Source organism: Pteropus medius, unplaced genomic scaffold (genome assembly GCF_902729225.1).
Source record: "Pteropus medius unplaced genomic scaffold, Ma_sr-lr_union100, whole genome shotgun sequence".
In the NCBI taxonomy this organism is placed as follows: domain Eukaryota; kingdom Metazoa; phylum Chordata; class Mammalia; order Chiroptera; family Pteropodidae; genus Pteropus; species Pteropus medius.
The window spans coordinates 489,052-516,474 of record NW_024349505.1 but is presented as its reverse complement, the minus strand read 5'-3'; the positions used below and the strand labels follow the sequence as shown (position 1 = coordinate 516,474).

General features: G+C 32.1%; 1 protein-coding gene and 2 pseudogenes across 10 annotated transcripts in view; 2 read left to right on the top strand and 1 right to left on the bottom strand.

Annotated features, from left to right (window-relative positions):
- Positions 1 to 27,423, top strand: part of CEP126 (centrosomal protein 126) — a 91,327-nt gene that overhangs the window by 46,894 nt on the left and 17,010 nt on the right. For 7 of the 10 annotated variants that reach the window (XR_005657136.1, XR_005657139.1, XR_005657138.1 and 4 more), the window contains exons 5-9: positions 5,542 to 5,740; positions 9,323 to 11,465; positions 22,420 to 22,532; positions 25,129 to 25,204; positions 26,784 to 26,993. Coding sequence is in view for 6 of the 10 variants with exons in the window: in XM_039881943.1 (XP_039737877.1) it covers positions 5,542 to 5,740; positions 9,323 to 11,465; positions 22,420 to 22,532; positions 25,129 to 25,204; positions 26,784 to 26,993 (2,741 nt within the window). In the remaining 4 variants the exon portion in view is untranslated. Of the gene's footprint in view, positions 1 to 2,961; positions 4,101 to 5,541; positions 5,741 to 9,322; positions 11,466 to 22,419; positions 22,533 to 25,128; positions 25,205 to 26,783; positions 26,994 to 27,423 lie in introns of all 10 variants that reach the window. The other 3 variants (XM_039881947.1, XM_039881944.1, XM_039881946.1) reach the window with 3 other exon arrangements.
- Positions 13,917 to 15,977, bottom strand: LOC120618090 (MICOS complex subunit MIC27-like; annotated as a pseudogene).
- Positions 22,883 to 23,001, top strand: LOC120618158 (uncharacterized; annotated as a pseudogene).

Below are 27,423 nucleotides of genomic sequence, written 5' to 3'. Positions count from 1 at the left end.
TATAAAGGACAAGCAAAGAAAGAGGAGCTCAAGAAAGACCCTAAGGAAGAACAACCAGAGAAGTAGAAAAATAACCAGGAAAGCATGATAATATGAAAACCAAGAGAATTAAAGTCAAGAAAGATAGCAGTCAAGAGTGTCTATTTTTGTAATTATTAGGTCAATTAGTTAATTACTAGCACGATTAGTACATTGAAGTAGTAGAAGTGGAAGCCAGATAGCAGTGTGTTAAGGACCAAATGGAAGTTGAGGCAGTGAAGGCAATATAATTACAGAGTACTTATGGAAAAACTTGCCTGAAAATGGAAGGTGACAGGCAATTATAGAGAGTTTTAGGGTCCAGGAGGAATTTAGAGTGATAAAAAATACCAAACCATTTAGTGTAGAAATAAGTAATGTTCATTTTTATATACAGGTTTTTTTCACTCTCAGATTTCATTTTTTGTGTATCAGTTGTTATCCTTCGTGTTATCAGATATTTTTAATATAGAAGCTTTTTGTATTATGAATGAAAGGATAGACTTTTTTGTTCAACAGTATACAGTCCTTAAAGTCTTAGAAGAGGTAAAGTATCAGAACAACTTTAATTTCCCTATAGCAAAAATATATATAGTTATCATTATACCAAATCTGTGCTACGACTATTAAATAACATACATCATCTTTGTTTTATGATAAATTATCTTCATTCTAAATTAGAATCAATAGTTTCATATTATTATTATAATATAGTATATTACTTTAATATACTATGACTTCATGATATCTATATCTACTTACATATACACATACACACACTAAATGTTATGTATTTGAAAAACAACAGATGTATGCAATTCATAGAGAGAACACTATGGTTTACTTATTTAAAAGTTGAAATTTTCTCTGCAGATAACTAGCAATATTAAATAAGTATGCGAAGATGCTTTATAAACTATAATATGCTGTACAAAAAAGATATTAAGGATATTAAGGATCAGGTGTTAATTTAATAGAAGTATTTATATGTACTATTTATAACAAATATAATTAAGCTGCAAATATTGATAAACTATTGTTACATTAAAAATACATTTTCTGTAGAATATAAACCTAAAATGTGTTGAGGAGCATTTGACGAGATACAGCATGCATTTATGATTAAAACACTTAATAAAATCTGTATAGAAAGAAAATGCCTCAACATAATAAAAGCTATATATGACAAACCCTCAGCTAACATCATACTTAATGGTGAAAAACTGAAAGCTTTCCCTCTAAGATGAGGAACAAGATTAAGTATGCTTGCTCTCACCACTCATATTCAGTATAGTTTTGGAAGCTATCTAGAGCAGTAAGGCAAGAGAAAGAAATAAAAGACATCCAAATTTGGAATGAAGAAGTCAAATTGTCACTTTTTGATGGCATGATTCTCTGTATAGAAAATCCTAAAGATGCTACCAAAAAAAAAAATATATTAGAAACAATAAATAAATAAATACAGTACAGTTGCAAGATACAAAATCAATGTATTAAATGTGCTGTGGAATATAGTACTGTTATGTGCCACTTAACTGGGATATGTTCTAAGAAATGCGTAGTTAGGGGATTTCATCATTGTGCGAATGTCAAAGTGCACTTACACAGACCTAGATGGTACAGCCTACTGCACACCTCGGCTTCATGGCATGGCTTATTGCTCCTGGGCTACAAGCCTGTAAAACATGTTACTGTATAAAACAACACGAGATTAGATCAAGTGCAAGAGAAAATGGTGCAATCAAGAGACAGTAAACATGAGATGTATGAGGCTGCTGACAGTGTAGCACTGCACACTATTTTACAACAAATTATTTTTATAAGTAGAAATAGCATACTCTAAAATAATGATAAAAATATATATATAGCATTGTAAATACATAAACCAGTAACATAATCATTTATTATCACATAATTTATATGCTATACTTTCACACAAATGGCAGTGCAGTGGGTTTGTTTACACCAGCATCATCACAAACATGTGAAGAATACATTGGGCTCAGATGACAAAATGGTTATGCTGTGACTAGGTGATAGGAATTTTTCAGTTTCATAATAATCTCATAGGACCACAGTCATATATGTGGTCCATTGTTGACCAGAACATTGTTATACAGCACATGACTATAATGCCAAGAAACAGGGAGCTTCCAAAGAAATGGAGGTACATCAGTACCCATAAATAAGTGTTCTAACATGAGGAATATTAATGGTAGATAAAAACAATTTAAGATGTTAATAATGTGGTCATCTAAAGGAGAAAAAAAAATGTATGAAGACATGGAAAGCATTCAAAGCTAAGCCTCAAGAAAAATCAGAGAATGTGTTCATACGAAAATTGAAGCTGCCTCAGGAGATAATGAGATAAAAGAATGTTAATAATAGATTGACATTAAAAATATAGGTAATCAGCCTTCCATCGCATCCAAATCCTTATCACAAAGATAATATACTTGACCCTTCTGTTAGATATAGGGTAAAAGAAGCTATAGTTTCTCCTATATTAAATTTTTATACTTTACAATGATATTAGATATCTATCTCCAATATCCATGTATTTGTGGTGAGATCATCAATTCTAAACCACATGCTACCCTGAGAAATCTGGCCAGAGCTGAGCAGTGGTTTATTTGACCTTTATTTGACCTTTGTACTAGAGCTTTAGAACAAATTGTCTAGCCTACATTCATTATCTGTACGACTATCAGACTTCTGAGAGGTAAAAATACTCTAAAAGCAAAGAACGGGAAAGGGAAACCTGAATGAGCTATGTACATTTCGCAGCCCATGTGAGAGCACAGTGATCAGAAGATCATGTGTGGACCTTAAGGACAAAAAACAATATGAATCAAAAGACTAAAGGCAGCCCAATAAACCAAAAGCCATCTTAATAAGGCTGTCTCTCTACCTGCCTGTCAAAATGCTTTTCCACCTGTGCAGATCCATTCCTGCCTGTCCAGCTGTCTCCACATCTGATCCCTCCTTAACTGATCAGCTATCTCCTTCACGGGCCTACCATTCCCAAATTCTTCCTAGCTATCCAACTGTTTCTCCCACCCGCCAGCCCCATATTCTGCCTATCCATTCATCTGTTTCCTCTACTCTTCCTAAGACCTTTTTACCAGCCCCATTATTGTCCAACCCAATCAAATATCTTCCTCGCCCTCCAGCCCCAGTTGCTCCCAGATTTTCTAGCAGTTTCCCTTTTTTGCCAGCCCCAGTTCCTTCTGGACTACCTGACCATCTACCCCACCCACCCCAAAGTTCTCCAACCATTCCTGATTCTGACTCACAGAGCAAGTTATTTTACAAAACTTTCAAACCCAAACATTTCCTTCCAGTACGGCATTGTACCCCAACCACTCTAATGCCTGCCCTTGTTCATCGTTCCCTTCCAACTCAACTGGTTGTTTCTCCAACCCCTTTGGAAGCTCTCCCTGTTTTGAAGCATTCAGGTTTAGCCAGTCATCCCCCTCATCAATCAGTACCCACTCTTTCTTATATCGTTCCATTGTCTGAACATCCTGCTAGCTTAGATCCTTTTCAGTCAGTCCAGCAATCTTTTCCACAAACCACAACACTATCAAATCTGCCCCAGGCCTTTGTAGACTGTCCACCTGCCTCAATTCTCCCCCATCCACCTCCCCATCATTCTCCATCCTCTTCTTTGTCTTCATCTCCTTCTATTTCTACATCCTCTTCTTCATCCTCCATACAGTGTTCTTCCTCTTCATCCAGTCTTGCCTCTCCTTCACCTTCCTCTTCTACCTCTCCACCTTTACATCCTTCGTCTATTCCTCTTTTTTCCTCACCTTTGCATTCATCTCCTTCTCCATGTTTACTTCCAACTTACTTAGATTTTCCTTCTCCACTTCCTCCTGTTTCTTCTTCCTTTATGATTTCTTCTTCCTTTCCCCCTATGCTTCACTCTCCCTCTCTTTCTACCTCCCCGTCTTCTTTTATTTCTATCCATCCCTTCAATCCTCACTGGGGGAAGAAAGTAGAGAAGAGAAGAGAAGCAAGAGGAGTAGTGAAGAAAGAAATAGAGAAGAAAAAGTTGAGAGACGACAACTTTAAAGGTAAATAAATTAAGTTTATTAGATAATTTGTAGATTTAGCAATATTTGTTTGGGAAGGGTGATTGAAGGGGAAGGTATATATAAGACTAGACATAGTAAGCCTAAAAAGAAGAGAGAGAAACATACTTTCAATGTTTAGAAACTTGTGTTAAATAACATCTTGCTCTTCTTGATCTCCCTGTGGTCACAAAAGGATAGTCAGGAATCTAGTACTCATTGACTATTCCAGTTTGTCCAAATAAAGATATATATGGGTATTGGAGATAGGTATATGTCACATATGTCACTTTCCAAAACGTTTGTTATCTTCATTGACTTGATAATTGAATTCAAATAAATTAATAATAAGTACCCTTAGGATTCACACTAATGGCCCTATTGCAGCAGCTGTCAGCTTTTTTATATACCTCATTCCCATCCTACTCCCATCCCCAAATCTTTCTTTGTCCACTTTGTGCATATGCTGAAATGTAATATGCTATAAGTTTCCAGAAGTTGAAAAATTCTAATAGAAGATTATATCATCCCCTAATACTTTTTGAATGGCACTTTGGCACACTAAAAGTAGAACTCTAAATTAAAGGTACCCCTTCTGTGGCATGAAAACCATGCCTATATATGTGACACAACTAAAAATAAATGTGTACACTCTCCTCTGTGGAGTAAGATCCAAGCACCTAAACCTAGTAAACTAAGATGGAAATTCCTGCCTACCCTGACAAGTGATTTTTACCTTTTCTATCTGCCTGAATCTTCAGCCAACTCTATTAAGGTTATAGGAATATCTACCAGCCATGGCAGTACGGCATTGTACCCAGAACAAAAGGTAATGCAGATTATTATTATCCAGATAGGAATGCTCTTAAAGAACTGAGGGTTGACTCTACATATCTACAGGATTTCCTTCTATAGCTGTCCTAAACAACAGAGGAATACGACTTAATAATCAAAGCTATGAATAATTGGGCATTCCTACATAAAGATGGAGTGCTTTATTGCAGTGGTCCCCAACCTTTTTCACACCAGGGACAGGTGCTCCTATGAGAATCTAATACCTGATGATGTAAGGTGGACCTGAGATGGTGACGCTAGCACTGGGGATTGGCTACAAATACAGATGAAGCTTTGCTCACTTGCCCGCTGCTCATCTCCTGCTGTGTGGCCCAGTTCCTAACAGGCCACGGACCAATGCCAGTCTGTGGCCCAGGGTTTGGAGACCCTTGCTTTATTGGAACTATAATTGCACAACCATTTTTATTCTATCGATTACCCTAAATTCCCATTCCATTATATCTACATATTTCTCCAATATCCTTATATGTGATTATCTGGACACACATGCACAAACACACACACACTACATGAATGTGTCATTTATATGTGTATAAAAAGAAGTTAACTTCATTTAAATGTACTAAACATTTTTATGTATGGTTCACAGAGCTATAGATAATGCCTTGCCTTCATCACTGTCAAAAAATGATCATAAACATCAGAAACATCTCTTATCCAAAATCAATCGTGATAAAGAAATGAAGGAAAACAGCAGGACAAACTTGGCTGCTAACAAAGATGTGTTCCAGCTTAAACTGGTGGAAACTCAGAAACTACTAGAAGATCAGCATCTAAGCAGCTTGCAAGTATGAAATTATAAATATGTTATTAATATTTTAATACCTAGTAATAATATTGTCCCATTTTTTCAGTGCTTTTCACTAAAGAAACGTACGCCATTAGCCAAGGATAGGCTATGAAAGAGAATGTGGATGAATCGGCACAAATTTATCACAGATACTAGAAAATAATTTTTTAGTTTTTTTCTCTACCTTTTATTCATTTTTCTACTTCCTCTGTTCTTCTCTTTCCATCTCATATTTAGAAAAATATGCTTTATGAATGTTATTTTCTGACAAACATGAAAGCTATTTGAAGGTACAGTGTAACATAAGTATCATTGTTAAAGATTAAATTATAAAAAACAAGCTCACTATTATAATACATGTAGACATTAGGTTCTTAATAAATATAGGGCACAATTAGGTAGAAATAGTGTTTCTATTCTATAATTTAGGGAATTGACTTTGTTATTTTCCAACCAGTGAATGGGATTTCCACTAGTTTTCCTAAAAATGTTCATACACTTTCTTTTTCATGAGTAATTACACACATTTATGAGATTTTAGTAGGCTGATATAAAGATTAAATTCCTAACCTTGCCCTGATTCATTTAATAATTAAGCAATAGTGGCAAAGCCAAAAAAAGCAAAGCAGGAGGCTTTTTCTTGTTCAGATGAAGTGTCTTTCTGCCATAAACAACTATAAATTTGAATGAAATATATGAAACATGTTTTTAGAGATTAGATAATGGACAGTACAGGATATGATCTTGAAAAGGGGGAAAACAAATGAGGTAAGCCCTATGATCACATAGATTTTTTACCAAGGCATATTCTCTGGATAAGCCTCAAAAAAATCCACAGGTTAACCAACTGCCTGCCAAAAAAAAAAAAAACTCTCTTAAAGAAGACTGAAATCTAGTTGTACAACCTAATGCTTATAATGCCCAACATTCAATCACAACTTACTAGACATGTGAAAAAGCAGGAAAATATGGCTCATAACTAGAGGAAAAATTAGCAATATAATCGGATGAAGAAATTACAGAGATTATGGAATTAATAGGTAGGAAATTAAAATCGTTTGTATCAATATTTTCAAGGAACTAAAATAAAATAAAAATAAATAATGAAAAAGGATATTTTAGAAGAACCAAACAGACCTTCTAAATCTGAAAAGCATAATATCTGAAATGAAAATTTCACTGGATGGGCTTAATGGTGTAGGCATTACAGACAGAAAGATCAGTGAACTTGAAGGCATGACAATAAATATCATCTAACTTAATCACTGAGAGAAAAAAGTCTGGAAAAAAATAAGCAGAGTGTTAGTGGCCTGTGAGACACTATCAGGCAATATAACATAAATTTATTAAAATCCTACAAAGGAGAAATGGAATATTGAAAGAAATAGTGGCTTAAAATGTTTCAAATTTGATGAAATTATAAATCCACAGATCCAAGAAGCTCAACAAACTCCAAGAAAGATAAGCATGCACAAGTGCACGCATGCTTACACATGCACCCACACACGTACACCACAAAGGCACATCAAAATCAAATTTTAGAGAGAAAAAATATATATTACATGCATGAGAACTTTTTAAAGTAAGATGGACAACTAACTTCAAGCTGAAAGACAGTGAAACAATATTCTTTAAATTCTTAGAGAAGAAAAATGGCAATGTAGAATTATGTATCCAACTAAAATATCTTCTTGAAATGAAGGGAAAATAGGCATTTTCAAATAAACTACTGAAAACCACTGCACTACACCAGCATCTTCGCTACAAGAAATACTACAGGAACTTTTTTAGGCAGAAAGAAATTTCTATGAGGTGAAAACTCAAATCTATTACTGGTTGTTATGGTGGATAGGGACTGACTCCAAAGAAGCATGAGGAAACTTTTGGCAGATGGGAAGGTTCTTCTATATGTTTGATATGGTGGCTATGTGTGAATAATTTGTCAAAATCCATTGAACTATACATTCAAAATAGGTATATTTTATTATAGATAAGTATACCCTCAATAAAGTTGATTTAAAAATAAAACACAAACACACACAAAAAAAACTTAAACACAAACCATGTTAAGTCTAGGGTAGTTGATACCAGTAACTTATGAGCAAGACTTGAATCTGATCGTGTTTCATTGTTTAATGATACGAAAAATTCTGGGGGAAAAAGTACAGTGTAGTGAAATCGGAAGTTGCTGAACTTCTTTTGAGGTACTTCAGGAAATGAAGCCATTACAGACCTATGCAAACAAATCTTAGAGCCATGGACATCACACTTATATCTAAAAGGACCTTCTAAAACATCTCATTATAGGTAATCTCAAAGAAACTCCTCCAAGCCTGACTTCCTTATTACTGTCAATTAAAGTAACAGTTTCAAAAACAGGCATTGGAGGATCTGTGCTTTGTTTAGTTCTCCTAATTAGGTTGAAATGACCATCTCTTTAACAAAAGATCACAGTACTGAAGAATGCAATAAGCAGGGACAAATCCTAGTAATATCAAAACAAATTCATGTGAATCTTTTTCAAAATTTATTTCGCAGTAATATATCAATCAGTAAACATTAATTGTGCAAACTAAAAATATTTCTATTCTATAACTGATTTCCTTGGTTTCTTAGCTAAAAAATACTGTATTTTAGTTTAATATCAAAATATTTAAATTTTCTAAAATTTGAAAAATCTTAAGGGACACTACTTTTCTTTGAGTTCATTTAACTTTTTGACTACCTCTACAATTTAAAGTAATTTTGAATCTATTTCTATATATGTGATACAGATTAATACATTCTAGATATGTGTGAGAAATTATAAATATTTTAAAACATTTATTATACTTTAATGTTATAAAATTGTATTATATACTAATACATTTTATAAAATTTCAGTGATATAGTGATGAGAATGTCCATAGAATTTATGGAAACTATTATTCTGCTAAATCTCAAAAAAAGAGCCATTAAAAATCAATAGTTCTCAACCCTAAATCCACATTAGAATTACCTGAGGAATTTTGAAATTATAATAATACCAATACATGGAACCCATCCAAGTATTAAATCAGCAGGACTAAGGCATAGATATTTTTATAAAGCTCCTTATGTAATTCTAAAATGTAGCCACAGTTGAGAACTCTACTATAGAGACCTCAACAAAGATGTAGCCCTTCCAACAGGGAATTCATTTTAGGAACATAGAGCTTTTAGGAGCTTCATTTAAGTCCAGTGAAGATTTCAGGAAAAAAATATTTGAAAATAGCTGTTTTTTAGAATTTCACAACACTCCATATTCTGGAATAGTGATAGCAAAATTCTTTTCTAAGCTATAACTGTGACTAGAATAATTGGGTAGTTAACATTAGGTGTAGAAATTAAGACAAACACATTATATTATAAGTCTCTGTTAGCTTGCTCTTTCTCACTCTGAAGATTGTTCCAGGGATATAGATTATTTACATACCTACACTGTTTATAGTCATTTTACTGTATTTTAAATGCAAAGGAGAAAATAACAGTGTGTTGAATCATTACTTTTGGCATTTAAAAATTTCTAAGCTATAAAACAATATTCTTTATTTTCTTTCAGAAATTTTGTGATGAAGTTAATCAGATAACAAATTCTGAAACTCTTTCAAGTATAGACAGTCTTGAGGCTGGAGAACATGAAGAAATATATTTAACACTTATTAATAAGGAGCCTTCTAAATCAATCCAGAAGAATTCTATTTTCCTCAAATCAGCAAATCTACAATCAACTAATCTAAGCCTCTTTGATGAAGATAAACTGTCATTCTCTAAAACTCAACATATAAATAATTGGCTAATAAATTTAGGTGATCCAAATACTCAAACTGCCACACCTTTCTCAGATATTTTAAGTAAGCCTAATGTTCTACCTTCATATGAATGTTTTAATAGTAAAGAAGAAAATTCTTCTGCTCTAAGAACTGTGGAAAGAACCACAGATACTGCTAATAATTCAAGAGCCTTTGTATCTAGTCCACCCACACATGTACAAGATAAAAGTGAAAAGACCTCTGAAACTAGCACTATGAGGATAGCTGATTCTTCTTCTGAGGCATTCAAAAGAGAGAGACCATTAGTTAGTGAGAGCCCAACATTTAAGTTCAGCAAAGCATGGAACACTTCAGATTCTCTAACCCAGGAAATGGCTACAATTTCAGACCAAGAGAAATATTCTGAATTAACTCAAGAAAATAGAACTACTTCAGTTCCAACTTCATTTTTACCTGTGGCAACACCTTTAGTTTTGCTCTCTAATACACAATCAGCTAGACCTTTACCAAAGAACAGTAAACATATAAAAGAAATTGACCCAGTGCAGTGTTCTGATAAGTTACAGGAACTGAAAGATGTTAAAGATGAAAAGATAAAATATTTCAATAGTAATAAAGAGTTGCCTTTATTTTCAAACAATGTTCAAGCTGCCTATATACCTCACAACTCTGATGCAAAAGATAAAAAACAGAAAATAACTGAAACATCAACATCATCGTCTAATGTAATTTCTAATTGTGACTTAGTTGGTCAGCACAAGAAAATGAAATACAATATTCATGAAAGAAGTAGTGTGAGATTTCTTAAAAGTATTTTGAAGAAAGAATCTAAATACGAACATGATTATTTTAAGGCACTAGTTATAAAGCAGGGCTTTAAGTTGGGAAATCAAAAAGCAGAAGCTATCAAAGATAGTATCGAATTAACAAAAGAAAAAGGAAACAGTGCAGAAATTCCAAAGACTATTAAAAAACTGAGGTGGTTTGATGAAACTGGAGATATGGGGAGAAATGCTGAAGATAATCATTCACTGAACAGTGGAATAGAAATATCTCAACAGTGGTCTCAACCATTCCACATTCAAACAGAAAGCGGTGCTGCCAGCAACATAATTAGTGTTCCTGCTTATGCTGTGAATTCTGCTGATAGAAAAAAATCTGAGGATGATTCCTCTGGAAACATTGCTGCATTGGGAGGATCTGGAACAGACCATGTGTCTTTGAACTCTTTTATACCTTCAAGTCATAATATTGCTAAACAAGCCTGGCCAGCCTCAAAAAAAGAGGAAAGTAAATCTTCTATACATAACGGTGATTCTAAAACTAAGAAAGGTAATCCACAAAGAGGTGGAGCAAAAGTAATCAGGACAATATCTGCTAAAGTCCAATCAGGTTTTATATATCCAAACAGAAAAGGCACTGTTATTCGACCACAGTCTACGAGCAAGGCCAACACATTTCTACAAGCTCATGGTAAATTAATTGTACCTCATCCTCCTCCTAAATCTCCTTCAAATATTAGGAGTGATAAAAATATACAAGTTTCTCAGTGTCAATCAGTAATGCCTGAAAATTCTCAAAACATTATTACAAATAACTATTTTAATACAAAACCTGTGCTTCAAACAGAACACAAGTTGAATCAGTGGACTCAAGAAAGTAGTCTTCCACTCTCACACATTTGTTCTGACTTAGTCACTGTGATGCCATCTGTACCATGTTGTTCTTCTGAGTGCCAGACTTCAGCAACAATAAATCATTCACATGGCACTCAAATGGTTGCCCAGCAAGAAGGAACGTTATATTGCACCCAAAGATGTCCTGTTTATGAAGGAAGTCATCACTCTGTGACTTTTAGATCTACTAAAGAAGAATCTGTTCCCGCATGGAAAAGACGGCATAATATTCTAGGTCAAAATGAAAAGGCATATGGTAAGAATATATATTTTTATAGATAAAATGTACAAATTTTTTAATTCATGTGAAACTTATTAAGGTATAGCAATGTATACCTTATAGATATTAATGTTAAATAATAGTTTAGCTTTATAGAAACAACTTATTTCCCTTAATATTGTGCCCTTGTCTATCCAGTAACTGAAGTTTTTAAAAGAATGACCCAACCTTTACTCAACTAAAATTTGAAACTTTGCTAGCCTCCATTTTTTCCATGACTTTTCTTTTTAGTTAAAAAGAGGGAGGACAAAGAGTCAGATCTGATTAATATTCCATATCATTTTGTCATTACCCCAATATTATAGTCAAAATGTCTATCAAAATAATCATAGTAAAAAATATTGTTTAAATTATTCTAAATAGATAAATAAATGTTATAATACTTTTCTTTATTTTTCTTTAAAATGTTTGTTGAATTGAATTGTTATAAGCTAATAATAGATGTGCCAGAACTTTTCATCTTCTTTCTAAAAGAGTGGCAGCTCTACTGTTATTAGTTATATATGTTGGTTTTCATATGGAAAAAAAATGATAGCATTCCTTTAAACATTTTTGAAAATTAATTCTCTACAGAATGGCATTACGCAGTTGATGCCACATAAAGCTACTTTCCTCTAAGGGAATGGACTAGAAGCCCAAAAATTTCCTACCAGTAGGAATCAGTTGACTGTTAAGAAAAAGGTAGGACTTCAGGAGAAAATCAGAAAAGCAATGCTTTCCTTTTCCCAAAGATATGAATAAATATTAAGAAGATATAAAAAGGGAATTAGTTTAAAATTGAATATTCAAAGACTTCTTCAGTTAGACTATAGAATTTAAGGACCGTGGGATTTATTTTGTGATTCATCACTGTATCCCCACGTCCTAACTGTGCCTGGCACTTCATAGACACATGAACTTTTCTTGAATAGATACAAGCCATATTACAGATGGGAAGCTAAATGCAAAGACTGTAATCTAAAAATCTTTAGCATTTATTTGCAAGAGCCTAGATAATATATATATTTCATTCTCTTCTTATCCAGCTATTTCACCATGTAACTTTAGTTTTCACACTACTTCCAAAAAATGAAAGCATCATACAGATTTGATATGCAAAAGCAAATAATGATAAATTATAATTGTTACGTTTTTTGAGTTCTTACTCTATGCCAGTTACAGTGCTAAGTCTTTTTATTTATTGTCTCATTTAAACCTCATGACAACCTTGAGAAATAAGTATTATTTAAAGCCCTATTTTGCAAAGAAAGAAATAGAATTGCCCAATGTCAAGAGCTAGTAAATAGCAAAATTGATATTTTAATCTAAATATCTATGGCATCAAGTCTCATACTTTTTCTATTAAAACTGTATAATAAATATAATTATTAAGCAAATATATATATACACACACACATATATCAGGAAAATTTTAGGAAATATAGTTTTCCAATAGCTTGAGCATGAAAGGGTCGCATATTAAAATTATGTTCTCATTCTCTGATAAAGGAATAAAATATATATGTTCATATGGAGAAACCCTTATTTTCCCAACTTTAGGCATTAGATTCTTATAGGATCACCCGTGCCTGAGGCCAAAAAGGTTGAGGACCGCCAATCTAAGGTAATCTCCCTTACTTAAAGCAAACTTTATTTGATTATAGACTGTAATAAAATCTATAGACTACCTTCACAGCAACACCTATATTCATGTTTGATTGCATAACAGCAAACTGTAGACTAGGTGACACATCAAAAAGACCATCATACCATTTTTTTTTTAAAGCCAAAATATTTGAATAAGCTTTTCATAAAGGAGGATAGCCAAATGGTCAATAAACATGAAAAGATCTCAGCTTCACTCCTCAGGAAAATCCACATTAAAATAATTACATATAGTGGCACACATCACAATAACTAAAGTTAAAAAGATAGAATACTATTAATAAAGATATATAACACCTGGAAACTCATATCTACTAAAGTTGAGCATATGCATATTTTATGACCCAGCAAGTCTAGTTCGACAGATTGTGTATGTGTCAGAAATTCATTCATATGTAAACCAAAAGACATGTATAAAGATTTTCATAGCAGTTTTGTAGCCAGAACCTGAAATTATCTCAAATGTCTTTCAACGCTACAATATATAAATAAAGCAAAATTCCATCATTCATTCCATGAAATACCATAATGAAAATGAATGAGCCACTACTAAGAAACAGTAACGTGGATGAATCTCACACCATAAAATCGTGCAAAAAAAAAAATTTATATTTTATGTACATTTTTTCATAAAAAAAAACTATATTTTTTTTTCTATCACTTTCATGAACAAGTAAAACTAAGATGGAAAGTATATGGAAACAGGTAATGAGAAAGCTTTTTCAGTGCTGGTAGTTTTTTTTAATAATAAAATATGGATATTTTATTCCAGCTCTGGGAAATGAAAAAGAGCGGGTAGGGAACAAATTCTTCCATACACCATTCTAATTTAGCTGACATTAATTACAAGATGGTAAACTAAATATATGTGTATAAGTATTTAGATATATACATACCTATTTTTTTCAGAATTTAGTCTCATAAATGCTCATATATTTACAGTTTTTTTATAAACACCTTTAAAAGTCATCAAATGTATCTTCATACTACTACCTCTGTCTCTTCAGCAATCATTTAATATTTTTGGATTGTATTTGCTGTTTGCATTTTAATCAAAGTATACATTAGAAGATGTAAGGGAAAAACTTGCTTTAAGTTATACTATATGCGTTGCAGTTACGAATGACATGATTTTTTTTCATCATCATTTGCAAATTCACACATCTCGTAGCTCTCTACGTAGATTCTTTCAGCTTCTAGTGCTGTACATATCTACATCTTCTGGATGGGACTGCCCGTGATCCATGAGCTTGAGGTCAGGCACAAACAGTGAAGCACCTCAGGTGGAGTCTCATTTGGTCTTTGTTTCAGAGTTGAGTTCTATTGGCAAAGCCACTGAGTGTTTCAGATTATAAATTGTTTTTGCAGGTATTTCTGTTTCAGCAGAGCTTCCTAGCTTAGTTTTTTCTTTAGGTTCAGGAAGTGACTCTTTTTTGTTGTAGCATATGCCTTTTTCCCAGTTACCTTCGCAATTATTACTGACTGCACTGGGTAAAAAACGGTTGCTCCTAAAGTGGCCAGTCCCAGTGGATAAGCAATTTTCTTAAGTCTAGAACTTTTTCTTGCTGAAACCAAGCCTGCCAATACTGAAACTGTAATCACTCAGATGGAGGCAAAGCCCATTTGTAAATTACCTGGCAGCTCTTCAATGTATTTAGACTGGAGAGGTGGTGCAGTATAGATGGGACGCTGCTCTGGTTTCACTAGCTGCTTTCTGGATTCTTCTTTTTTGGCTGCATGCACACTTATAGATGTGCACATCAGACTTGCAGGCACGGTTGTCACCTTTCCCATCCTAATGGCCGCCATGTATGTGACCCTCTCTGCCCAAGTTTTCCTCAGTGCTGGTAATGTTTTATTTCTTGAATTGGGTGGCTGTGCAATTTGGGTGTGTATATATAATTCTATACTTATAATCTGTGCATATTTCTATAGGTGATTGTTCTTCAGTTTTTTAAAAAGGCAAATGATATTGGCATATTAAATACTAAATCTGAAATCAAAAAGAATGCATTTTTTTCCTATTCCAGGTAGTATTAAGAATACCTTCAAGGAATCAAAAATTTGATTACTAGAAAGGACCAAAGATTCAATTGCATTTAACTCCCATATTTTATGCATGAGGAAGGTGGCACACATAATAGTGAAATTATATAGCCCAAGATGACACAGCTAGTTTAAAGCAGAGCCAGGATTTTTGTCTTGCAGCTGCAGTGTTCATACCTTAAAATAATCCTAGTTTTCATGAGATCAGACATTTAATCAGAGACACTGAACAATTTTTATTCTAGGTAAAAATCAGATAGCATTTACTATATGCCAGTCACTATTCTAAGTACTTCACATATGAAAACAAATTTAATTCTCCTAATAACTGTGAGATAAATAACATTACTCCCATTTTATAAATGAGAAAAATGAGGCACACAGAGGATTCATAACTTGTATAAGTCACATTGCTAGCATAAACGGCATAGCAAGGATTAAAATGCAGGCCTTTTCTCTCTAGCGTCTGTGCCCTTAACCACATAGCTATTATGCTTATTTTTAAAAACACTCCCTATGTGGGGGGAATGGAGGTGTTAATGTATATAATATATAAGAACAAGTTAAAGACTAATAATAAATGAAAAACCCTGTACCCACTGCCCAGTTTTAGAAATAGAAAATCACTAGTATTGTTGAAATCTTATATGCCTCTCCCCAACTGCATTCCCTTCCTCTCTTACAGAAATGACACCATATAGAATTATGTTAATGATTCCATGCTTTTTAAAAATAATATTGCCATATGTATCTCAAATGATATATTATTTAGTTTTGCCTAGTTGTGTAATTTATATAAATGGAGCTAGTTCATCTACATTCTTTTTTTTCTTTTTATTCTTTTTTATGATTTGCATTCTATATTTTCTTTTTTTAATTATAATTGACATTAAATATCATTTTATATCACCTTCAGGTGTACAACATAGTGATTAGATATTTACATAATTTATGAAGTGATCCCCACAAAAAGTCTAGTACCCACCTGGCACCATACATAGTTATTACAATATTATTGGCTATATTCCTTATGCTGTGCTTTAGATCCCCATGACTATATTGTAACTATCAATTGTACTTACTCCCTTCACCTTTTTCACCAAGCCCCCCACATCCCCTCACATCTGGCAACCACCATTTTGTTTTCTGTATCTAAGAGTCTGTTTCTATTTTGTTTATTTATTTAAATTGTTCTTTAGATTCCACATGTAAGTGAAATCATATGGTATTTGTCTTTCTCTCTCTCTGACTTATTTCACTTAGCGTAATACCCTTTAGGTCCATCCATGTTGCCACAAATGGTCAGATTTCATTCTTTTTTTATGGGTGAGTAATATTCCATTCCATGTATGTACTACATCTTTATCCAATCATCTGTTGATGGGCACTGGGGTTGCTTCCATATCTTGGCTATTGTAAATAATGCTGCAACAAACATAGGGATGTGTATCTTGTTCAATTAGTGTTTTATATTTCTTCGGATAAATACTCAGAAAAGTGCAATTCTTGGGTCATAAGGTAGTTCTATTTTTAATTTTTTCAGGAACCTCCAAATTGTTTTCTATAGTGTCTGCACCAATTTGCAATCCCACTAACAATGCACAAGGGTTCCCTTTTCTCCATATTCTCGCCAATACTTGTTTGTTGATTTATTGATGATGCCATTCTGACAGGTGTGAAATGATATCTCATTGTGGTTTTAATCTGCATTTCTCTGATAATTAGTGATGTTGAGCATCTTTTCATATGTCTATTGGCCATCTGTATATTCTCTTTGGAGAAATATTTATTGAGGTCTTCTGCCCATTTTTTAATTGGATCGTTTGGTTATTTTGTGTTGTTAGTTGTATGAGTTCTTTATAAATTTTGGATATTAACCCTTTTCAGATACATCATTGGCGAATATCTTCTCCCAATTGGCGGGTTGTCTTTTCATTTTGTTGATGGTTTTCTTTGCTGTGCAAAACCTTTTTAGTTTGATGAGGTCCCCCTTGTTTACTTTTTCTTTTGTTTCCCTTCCCTGAGGAGATATATCAAAAAAAAAAAAAATTGTTACTAGGAACAATGTCAGAGAGTTTACTACCTATGTTTTCTTCTAGGAGTTTTATGGTTTCACATCTTACATTTAAGTCTTTAATCCATTTTGAGGGGTTTTTTTTTGTTTTGTTTTGTTTTGTTTTGTTTTGTTTTGTTTTGTTTTGTCCATAGTGTAAAATGGTGTTCTAATTTTGGAGTTTTTTGCATATATCTGTCCAGTTTTCCCAACACCATTTGTTGAAGAGACTCTCTTTACCCTTTGCATATTTTTGCCTCTTTTGTCATAGATTAATTGTCCATATAGGTGTAAGTTTTATTTCTGGGCTCCATATTCTGTTCCATTGATCTATGTGTCTGCTTTTTCGCTAGTACCATGCTGTTTTGTTTACTATAAACTTATAGTATAGTTTGATATCAAATAGTGTGATACCTCCAACTTTGTTGTTCTTTCTCAAGATTACAATGGCTATTCGGGATCTTTTATGGTTCCATATAAATTTTTAGATTATTTGTTCTAGTTCTCTGAAAAATGCCATTGGTGTTTTTATAGGGATTGCATTGAATCTATAGATTGCTTTGGGTCGTACAGACATTTTAATCATGTTAACTCCTCCTATTTATGAGCATGGTATATGCTTCTATTTGTTTATTTTCTTCAATTTCTTTCTTTAATGTCTTGTAATTTTGAGTACAGGTCTTTTGCTTCCTTGGTTAAATTTATTGCTAGGTGTTTGGGGGTTTTTTGATGCAATTGTAAATGGGAATGTTTTCTTAATTTCTCTTTCTAATAGTTTATTATTGGTGTATAAAAATGCAACCAATTTCTGAATATTAATTTTGTATCCTGGTATTTTACTGAATTCATTTATCAATTCTAGTAGTTTCTGGTGGAATCTTTAGGGTATATTCTTCTATGATTTACTTTTTTCAATCAATTTTGTTTTTCAGATTTTTTGATTAGTTTAGCTGTACTTCATATTCATTGCCTTATTATAATATATTTTGCATATTACATTAATATACAAAAATTTTTCATTCTATTATTGGACATTTGGGTTGCTTTCCGTTTCTTGCTTTTATGAATAATGCTTTTAGGAACAGTTTTGTACATCTACAGATATACAATTTGCTGAGTCACAGGGTATGTATATTTTCAACTTCACTAGGTAATACCAAATTATTTTCCAGAGCAATATGCCATCAAAACTCTGATATCAGGCTGTGTAATGTTTTCAATCTTATGGATGGGAAACCATGTCTAATTATAACAATTTGCATGAATTGAGCATTTTTCATGTTTATGCACTTAATTGCATTTCCTTTTCTGTGAAATGTCTGCTCTTGGTTTTCTTTTTTCCTTTACTGATACTTTTTTATATCTTTTGTGATTCTGTATCAATTATATGTGTTGCAAATATTTTCTGCCAGTTTGTGATCTGTAGTTTCACTCCTCTTAATGATTAAAAGTTTATTTTAATGTGGTCTTTTCCTTTGCAGCTTGCTTGTATGTATTTAGGTTTTGTTGTTGTTGTTGTTGTTGTTGTTGTTGTTGTTGTTGCAGTTCTAAGAGAAAAATATTCATCTTGACAATTGTTCTTTAAAAAGAAAACACACAAAACTAAATTTAAAAAAAGTTTGCCATAGCTGTTTAAAACAATATAATTTTAGGCAATAATAATCAGATCTTTGGAAGTACGTCTGTACTCTACATTATTTTAGGCTATATATGTTAAGGGCTATCTAAACATACTGTGGTAACTCAAGACTATGGAAGGAAGAGTTAGGTCTGAAGACCAACTAAAGGAGACTACACCTAAGACACATGATAGTAAATACAAATATTTGAAGGTTTATTTGAAGGTGTGGAAGAAGGAGAAAAGAGAGCTAAATGAAGGTTAAAAATTTCAAAGATGTTTTCAATTCAGCATAAGAAAGGGTTTGAGCTAAAACCACCGACAATGGGGTAGTAGCTCCCATCACTATACCATTCAAACACAGGTTGAATGTCCACATCTGAGTAACTGAGATCTATGAGTAAGAGGTTGAACTAGTTAACTTCTAAGATCTCTTCCAAAACTATAATTCTATGAATGTCTCCACAATTTTCCTTTGTTTATAACTAAAAATACTACAAATTTAAAAATACATAACACTTTACTAAAGATTAATAGATTTTGAGTTTTGGTAGTAAAACTGTCATATCTAGAATTTTCATGTGAGCCTAGGAATCTTGCTAGATAATGCCAGTACAAACTATATTATTTTTATAAAAATATGAAGGTTCTCAGATACTATGTTAATTACTAGATAGTATTTAAGTATTTAAGTGGAACAGTACATAAACAGTTTTAAACACTGTATCTATTCCTGGCATCAATAATCTACAATACATAAAACTGAACATCTACACAAAGAACAATAAGGCACAAAAACAATTATGCTACAAATCAAGTACAAAAGTGTTGGTAAATCTTGCTTTCAGAATATTTATGAACAGCCTGAAGAGAGGTAAAAATTTTTAATGCAGCAGTTATATAGCCAAGTTAATTTGCATTTATGATATTTTTAAAAGTTCTTCAAAAATGCAAAGAGAAGGACTTTACAAGATTTAGGAGAAGACAATTCCAATCATAGAAAACAATATAGAAACTTTATTGCTGCCCAAATGATTTTCCTAGAAACTATAACATTTAATATATCTAGCATTTAGCTTCTTTAGCATTAGCATACCCATATGGATGGGAATAAGCATAATGCAGTGCTTTTTGAACTATAGGTCATACTCTTGAGTCAATAATGAAATCAACTTAATGAGTGGTAACCAGAATTTTTTTAATGAAATATAATTTTAGAATCAGAATGTTCTAGAATAAAAACTACCAGAGGACATCATATGTTGTAAGGGTAAATATGTTTTGCAAAACTGTATATGCATCCTGGGTCACAATGCAAAATGTACTTTTTTCTGTGAGACACAGTCAAATCAGAATAAAAGTTACTAGCACGAAGTGGAAGAGCTAGAATTTTAAATTTTAGAGACTTAACTGCTTGGAGCTAAATCCCAGCTTTGCTCTTTACTGGCTCTGTGACCTTAAGCAAGTTCCTTATCCTCTCTTGTACCTTACTTTATCTGGAAAAATAGTGAAAATGATAGTGCCTATAGCTTTAGAACAATGCCTAGGCAATTATAAATGCTCAACAAATACTAACTAGAATTACATTATTTCTTTCTTACTATTAAAGTTCAGATGTTCAATTACTAGCCAACTTTAAAAATCGAAAGCTTTGTGTCTTTGTTGTTATATAGATTTAGAATGATATATAGTTGTATATAGTTATAGTTTTATATGTAGAGTTATATGCACATAACTATATATGTATAGCTGTATATAGAAAATATGTATATATTAGCTATCGTAACATCAATTAGATTCAATATTCAAATTGATGTTCTCCAGTACATAGTTTCAGGGCTAAAATATTTTCATTTTTTCCTCCTTACCTGAACTTTGATCACAAAAGCACACACAAACACACTTCCATGTACTTTTCAAGACGTTTGTGTGCTTACACATATACTCATACTGTATGCTGCAGACCAACTGAATTTTTTACCTTTCAGCCTCAAGAAATTTTTTAACTTCATTATTATTATTTTGTGCCTTTGTACATAATTTTCTTTTTGACTCAAAGAGTCTTTTTACTTGGGAGCTTACTCCTCCTTAAAGACCAAGCTTCTCTGTGAAACCTTTCTTGATTCTTACAAGGACACTCTGGCCTCTGATCTTTTACTTAATTCTGTTTACAGCTCTACATACAATTCATTTTACTGTAATAATCCATTTAAATTCTTCTAAAATAATGGATTCCAAAAGGTTTTATTGTACCACTATTAATAAAAATTTTGAGCACATATTATATATATCTATGCCATACACATGTATTACTGTTAATATACATGAAGCACCTTAACCAGAAATAGAAATTTTTTAAAAAGGAGATAAAGGTGAAGTACAGACTTTTAAAACAGTTTTTAAATTTTGTATTTTATAAATAATATACTTTAAAAATTATAAAAATAATTTTATTTATTATGTATAAATACTTTTTTCTCTCATATATTATTAATGATCCTCTGAATGCTTAGTTTCAAATATCTTATCAATCACAATGACTTTATTTCATATACCATCATTAGCTAATATCTCCAGGTACAATATGAATTTAGGCTGAAGTTTGTTATAGTTTTTTGGATAATTATTTAATTTGTGATTCTAATTTGTTACAAACATAATTATACTTCATTGTCATTATGTAGCAGAGTTTGTAATAAGAATAAGAGATGTGTCAGTTCTGCCTTTCTTATTTACTTGTGTTTGCTTTATTAGTATTATCTTTGATCTATGATTTTATAAGAATATGTTTTTAGTTATACAAAAGATGTAGGAAAATAACATAATAAATATTCATGTACCCACCACGTATCTTAAATAATGAAACATGACACATACAATGGAATTCCTACAAAACTCTTTTTTAGCCTCTTTCTCATTTCGTGAGGACTCATTCAGGTACTACAAGATATCTATAAATCCATTTAGAAGGGCACACATAAAATATAGTACAGTGAAGGGAGTGAAACACACTTAGAATATGTACTCTTCCTCCAAGATAACTTTGTTTACTGTGTACAATATATAACTGACAAGGGTGCCAGTGTCAACCATATATATTTTTTCCATTCACAACTGGAAATCCTCATATGCTGAAGGCTGACTTAAGTTATATGGGATTTTCGACTGCGTGGGTGGTCAGTACCACTAACTTCTCCGGGTTGTTCAAAAGTCAACTGTATTACCATAATAAATTTAAATTCTAATTTTTAGATAATAAATATAAAGTGAAATTCTAATATGTTCTTCCTGCACAGAGGTGATTTATTTGCATATCCTTCTGGTGTTGTACCACACTTTGGAGGTCACTGCTCTAAACTATAAACCCCTTGAAAGCAGAGATTTTTTTAAATTCATTATTGTAACTGTGCCATGCATAGTACATATAAGAGAAGCTCAAAAAAAGTTTACTGACTGAATGAAACTTAGAGTTTTCTGTAATGTTTGAAGGTAATTTGGAAGTTTGTGGTGGATATATACTCCTAATTCAATTGATGTAAATTTTGACATTGTGCTGGCATTTGTTTAAGATTCGACTGTTATGAGAAGAAAAAGAATCGTTGAAAATAAGCAGAAAAATAATTTAGAACAGAAAAAACAAAACCCTGGATGTATAGGACAGAAGTACAGTGAGAAAATGAATGTAAGTACATCATTAGAAAACACCTCTATTCATTGGTGGAAAACTGCTTAGAAAACAGAATGTTCTAAAAGGACTGTGCTCTTGCTGTAAACTGTGCACTACTATATAACAATAAGCATAGCCAAAGCTATTGTGAAGCACTATTGGACTCTCTATGCTAGGAACTTTTTGTACCGTAATTATGTGGTATATAGTCAACTCTGGAAAAAAACTGAGGTCATTAACAACAAAGTTATTTAAATATACATTAAAAAACAAAGAAAAGTAAATTAGAGCTATAGATAGAGGAAGCAAGTATGCTAATCATAAAGATTCATATAGTCTTTATGTGTTTAAATATCCTATTTGGGGTCTACAGCCATGCTACCCCGAACAAGCTCGATCCCGGCTGATCTCAGAAACTAAGGAGGGTCGGGCCTGGTTAATACTTGGATGGGAGACCACCTAGGAAGACCAGGTGCCGTAGACATAAAAAAAAAAAAGGATTGTAAGCTGACAAGGTCCTTGCAATCTGTGAGGTCAACCAAGGGTTGCCTCGCCTGAAAAAAATAAAAATAAATAAATAAATAAATATCCTATTTGGATCCAAGCTTCCTGGAAGACATGGCAAAAAGGAAAGTAGGATGTTATATAGTTTTCAGGGGATATTGACCATGATCTTGTTTAAGGTATACTATAATAAAAGACATTTCCCATTGAGAATCTTCTTTAAGGAACCTTGAAGTTCATAATGGATATATTCCTATTAACGGTCAACAACAAATGAAAAGGGAGTTTCATATAGCTGTTTGAAAAAAAGATCTTTGATAAAAGTCAAAAGCATAATGCTATTAATTTTAAAATGAGTGAAGGTAATTCTGTGAGCTAAGTAAATCTGACCTAAAGATGACATTTTCTAGAGGTCTAACTTGATCCAAGGATTGAATTTAAAATATTAAAAATTTTAGATAGATGAGTGAGTAGCATTTTGCTTGGAGTTTCAACTATAAATATCACTTCTTTTGATTTTTTAATAAAACTGGAATAGTACCTTATGAAAACTTTATATTCCAAGTTATAGGTTGAGTGTACTATTCTTTGTTATAGGAACTATTGATTTTTATATGGGTAAGATTACAAATACGAAAAACATCAGCCATGGTATATCTTATCAGCAGAACAAAAGTCATTTAGTTATTTATGTAAATTAAGTGTCCTATTACCAATTTATTCTTACTGCTTAATACCAAACATAGTACTTAATTACAAACATAACTTTCTAGTTACAAATATAATGCCTAATAAGTCCTTTTTTTAACATCCATGTTGTTCACATCAGACATCTCAAAATCTATAAACTGAACAAATTTTTACATTTATTTTTTATTAATATATTTTAAATTTAAAAGTAATGTTATAACCAAAAAATGAACAAACCCACATATTTTAAATACCTGTTATTATTGCCCTCTCTAAATTCATCTTTATTTTTCTGGTTCTTATTCTGTTTCTCTATGTCTTGCTCCTTTGCATTCTATCTTACTGTATTTAAAGTCTATTTTTGTTCTTCTTTCCAGGAACCTCACATCCACTTTCACATGCACATTTTCCACTCACACACCCATTTACACATCTTCTAAAGTCTTGATATCTTTAGAATACGTCAGTGTTTCTGAATCAAAATCGAGTTTTGAAGTTTAACTTTTCCATCCCTATTGTTCTGCTTTGATTTAGGGTTTGGGGTTTTGTTGGGGTTTTTTTCACTCAAGAGCCTAAACAAGGGTTCAGTCACTATAGCATTGGTCCCTATCACCTTGAATTAGAAATGTATTTTATCATACTAGATTTTTCCCAGCCCACTACTTCTATGTAGAGAAAATCTAAAAGATATCAATGAAAAATAGAAAAAGCACAATTACTACTTAGTGATAGGGTCTCAGTCCAAGATGTTTTGAGTCTATAATGGATATGAGGCAAGGCTACAAGAGCTATTGAAGCAGGGCTGTTGCAGAAACCATCATCAGTTACTCTTCAGACCAGACTGAACAAAAGCAATGTATAGTCATAGCCAGGAAATTTTATATGAGAGAAAGTCATTTTTATAAGTGGCGTAAAGAAGCAAAATTAACCATGTCCAGAGAAAAAGAGTTGGTACCCCTCAGAGAGTGTTGAATGGGTATGCAAATTGCCAGTGCTCTGAGATTTCCCATTTCCCAGTTGATACACAGCATCGAGGCAGCTATTTCTGATTTAAGTTTTGACTAGTAGTTGTGATTCACCCTTACAATGATAAATCAACAAGATTAGAAACCTTAAAGTGTTTTTTAAACTTTCCTTTAATGAGCACTTTTGATTGCCCGCTTACTTCCCTCTTCCAGATATTCAAGACAACAGAGCAATCTGAAAATTTTCCAAAATTAACATAAAATATTTTTTTAATATTCAGTTACCATTGAAAGGACTTATTTCAGTAATTCTTGATTTCTACACAAAAAAAAGAAAATAGACAAGTTACATGAAAATATATACAGCAAATAAAAGTTTTTAAAAAGTCAATGTATATATCATGAATTTTAAATACGGAACTATGTTCTGATTTAATATTCTATTTTTATAGAATTTTGGACAAAGTGTCCAGCTAAGTTCATGTGAGTCAAAACAAACTACAAGGGGTACTTCTAATATTGAAAAAGGTATGTTCTACTTTAAACATTTTTCTATGAGCTTTGTTCCCAGTGATTTTTTTTCTTATATGTATTTTCCCAAATACTTACATATCATGTGACTATTAAACCACCATTTTGGACCTAAATTCTCCTCACCCTACACATTTAGGTTGTTGTTTTTCTTTATTTTAAATAATAATGTACTGAACATCTTTCTACATCAAGCTTTTTCCTGATTTTTCAATTATTTCTATAAGGTAGATTCCTTGAATTAAAATTACAATATTTGCCATATAAATGACACCTAATAAATATTTGTTGAATGAAAGTCTCGTGTATTAAATGAATTCTGGATCAAAGGATATAAACATTGTAATGGCTTTTCACACATATTTCTAAAGTACTTTTTTGAGTGTATTATCAATATAAATTCTGGTTAGTGTGCTAACCTAAAATAGAATCACTTCTATTACAGGCAAAGAAATGTTGTTTTGTTAGTTTTAATTTGTACATCTTTAATTAATAATATGCTTAATTGTTTTTGTATATATATTTATTTTTGATGAATCGTTTCTTCATATTTTTCTCTGTAGATATTGAAGTTTGGATATTTTCTTACTGATTTCTGTAAATTCTTTAAATATCAAGGATTCTTATCCTTATATTAGTTGCAAATATTTTTGCTACTTTATTATTTGCATTTCATTTTACTTATGTTGTATTTTACAGATAGAAGTCTTATTTTTTATTTTGTCATTCAATAAATGATTGTTGAGAGCTAATTTCCTGCCTTCAACTAAATATTGGATATACAGTAATGAAGATATCATACAAAATTCTTGCCCTTCAGAAATTTAAAGCCTATTAGGGAAAACTAGCCTTAAATAAATAAGTTTATAGTCTTTTCTTAGTGATTTTGCCATTACTTTTAAACTCAAAGAACCTTCCCAATACAGAAAGTTAGAAATGTTTCTTTTTCCTCTAGATTGCTTCAATAATTTGATCATTAAATTTAATTCTTTAATTTCTTTGGAATTTGTTTAATTGGATGGTGTGAAGTGCAATTCCGAATTGATTCTTTCATAAACAACAAATTAATTTATTGAGTGATCTTTCCTTTTTCTCAAGTCTCTGATCATATGTTAAGTTCTTATGTCTAATTTGATCCATTTCAAGGTTGTCAGTTCTGTTCAGCTGATACCTAATTTTTTAATCTTTCCTTAAGTTTTTTTCTCTTACCCATTTATAACTCATCTTAATCGCTATTATAAAGACAATTTACTTTATCTTCTCTTTGTACTACCAATGAATAAAAAAAGAATAGCACAAAAATAAGCTAAACGGAATGTATTTTTCTTTAGTTCAGGTAACACTCTAGGAATTCTTATTACCTTACTGCCATTATTTTGAATATATATATTTTTTAATTAGAGATGGAAAAATCCTAGATATAGAAGATCTTGATAACTAAAATGCAAACTAACAGAAGATTCACTGGGTTTCTATTAGTGAAAAGAATACATATAGATATGTCAGTTAAGTATGATTAAAGGCTGATCCCAAGACAAAAAGGGATCAAAGAATAGTTAATGTAAAGTTTCTGTAGTTTCAGAGAGTACTTCTGAATTTTTGATGGCTGAAAACTTAGTGAAAGCTTCAGTGCCTGAGGATGAAATTCTAACTGTCATGAGTAGCAAGCAGCTACAGAAACCAAATCTGGCTTTAAATAAGACTCAGCAATTCAACATCTGTGCACTATCAGCTGAAGAACAGAAAATCCTACAATCCCTTAATCGTCTCAATGAAAGGTTATACTGTAAGTATGGAAGAACACCTTTTGTAAGAAGTGTTATATTTTGTACTTTGATTATTTTAATTTAAAATTTAATTTAGCTTAAAAATTGAAATTAAAGAGACAGAATCTATCCAGGTTATCACCTCTTAAATCAAGTATATTACAACTAAAATATTTTTGCTATGCCATATTATTTCAAGTATATCATACTCATTTTGTTTATGATGATACCAATGTCTTTGGCAGGGTTAGCTGTCTTTTAGGAACGTATGAATACACTTCTGCTTCAGCAATGTGTCAGGCTAGGTATCTGTACTGACCATCCATCAAAAACAACCATAAATTCTACATTAAGTACTTTAAAATTTTTAAATATAGCAATGAACTGGTAAAAATATAAAGAATTCTTAAGAATAGGAACTTAATATAGACAAGAACCCAGAAATAAATT